General features: G+C 27.5%; 1 protein-coding gene across 1 annotated transcript; it reads right to left on the bottom strand.

The window, feature by feature from the left end:
• Positions 1-689: 689 nt before the first annotated feature.
• Positions 690-2,148, bottom strand: LOAG_14887 (hypothetical protein; the record flags this gene model as incomplete). The annotated part of the gene is made up of 5 exons (XM_003150380.2): positions 690-827; positions 1,331-1,471; positions 1,629-1,686; positions 1,819-1,888; positions 2,067-2,148. Coding segments are annotated over 5 exons (483 nt in total), but the record flags the coding sequence as incomplete, so codon positions are not given.
• Positions 2,149-2,171: the final 23 nt, after the last annotated feature.

Below are 2,171 nucleotides of genomic sequence, written 5' to 3'. Positions count from 1 at the left end.
CGGATCCCCATAATCGAATTTCTGTAATCCAGCACACGACTGGCATCGAAATTACACTCTGTCCCAGTTGTGGATGGAGACATAACCTACTTGAATGACCGGTAATGCCATATTGCAAAGGAAGAATAATATCGACGAAGAGTTATCCAAATTAACGTTGACGCGTTCAAAAACCAAGGGATGTTTTGTGACATTGGAAAACTTTCATTAAATTTAATAAATTTTTTTCCACAAAAATTGAAATCAATCCGAATTGGTTGAACCAACTCACAGCAATGCAATAATATCGAAGACGCTAAGTGGGAATTAAATTTTATGTTGGGACATATATGTTTGCATATTTCATATATCAGAGCAGAAACATTAAGCCAGTTATGCCAGTTTCAACTATTTCATTTCTTGAATTTTGAATATTAATAATTTGCTATGTTTAAATTTGCATAACCAATCAATTAGCAAATTAATATGAGTACGAATACATAAATGGTTGTCAGTTTGATTGAAATAATACTTATTTACTCAAAAACTGGTGATTTAAAAGTATTAATCATATATGAATTCGTAAAAATTTTATTTTAATGATTTTCTTTCTTTTTCCTCTTTTTTAATAGATATTCGAATAAAAAGATCGTAGAAGCAGTAAGAAGAAATATAATTTAAATTAACACAAATTTATGAAAAATCGAAATGAACAGTTAAATTAATTTTTCAATTCTGGCTTGTTTTTCATCTGGCGAGTATATGAGACCATTATATAAACGATAAAAACATTCATGACAATACGGTTTTCGTTCATGTTCTCGATATGTTCCACGTAGATTTAATGCCTGAAATTAATTAATTTCATCTTTCCTTTTTCTTTTCTTTTTGAAAATCAGTTACGACATATTTGCTTTTTTTTGCTATTATTTCGTCGATTATCGATATTTCAAGTTTTTAGAGATTATTTAATTGAAAAAAAAGAATTTGCAATTCCGGAAAAGCAACAAGCAAGAAATTTCAGCAAAAATTAATTTAAAATAATAAAATTAATTTTTAAATATTGATAAAATCTGAAATTTCTTGAATTGAAAAAATTTTGATTGCTCCCTTATGTTTTGCAAATTTTGACAAATACAATAAAAATTAGTGTGTAAGAAAAAAACAATTCAACTAACAAATATGATGACGTCAGATTAATTAATAACACTCAAGGAAAGCTCTTTATAGCATAAAAAGTAAACAATTGAATATTAAAAATTTTTTGGTATTGCATTCATAATAGAAAATACATGTGTTTACTAAGATTAATTTGATAAATTTTATGCAAAAGATTAATTACAAAGTTAACCTTTTGACAATAAGTGCACATGAAATGATAGGGATGGAACTTTTGCGCATAATATGAATTGGGTGCTAATGCTGTTACAATTGGACCTTCGATACTTTCCGAACAAAATGCGCAAATTGCTGGTGAACTAGTTGGTGAACTCTGCAAAATAATCCATCTCTCCCTTTATTTTCCTTTTCAAAAACAAATTCAACTTTTATCGAAAGAAAAATAAAAATTTCAGAAAAATTGTTATGGAAACAAAAAGCATTTCTTCTTTTTTTTTTTCCAATTTGTTTATTAATTCATCTTTCTTCACCTCAATATTAATCATTCGTCGTGGAGTTTCCGATCGAGCACGCTTTTTTATACTATTCCTGTAATTAGAAACGAATTTCGTCAAAGCAATAACTAATTGTTATTTCGATTTGGTCTCTTGTTTATTAAAAATTGATAAGGTTTATCAAATTAAATTCAACGAATTTTTAATTTTCCAAATTATAACTTACATTTGTGATTCGGAAATGTCAACACCATAATCTCGCGAAACTCTTTCCAAAGTGAAACTATTTTCTGTTGCTGAAATATATAGGATGATATTTCCGGTAAGTAATAATTAAATTTAGCAATAATGAAATGAACAAAACTAATTTAAATAAATTTTATCGAAGAGTAAGCGAATAAATACATTAAGTAAGTGAATAAGTAATCTATTGATTACAAACAACTAAGTAATTAAACAAATTTTCAAACAAACCATGATGTTGTTTTGGTGATGGGATAGGTATTTCCTCATCTGGCCCAGGTGTAATACGTAAATTATATCCAGTGATTACTTCCTACAAATTAATAATTTAATTGG

Source organism: Loa loa (assembly GCF_000183805.2).
Source record: "Loa loa unplaced genomic scaffold supercont3.1350, whole genome shotgun sequence".
Taxonomy (NCBI): domain Eukaryota; kingdom Metazoa; phylum Nematoda; class Chromadorea; order Rhabditida; family Onchocercidae; genus Loa; species Loa loa.
This window is presented reverse-complemented; position numbering and strand designations above follow the sequence as displayed.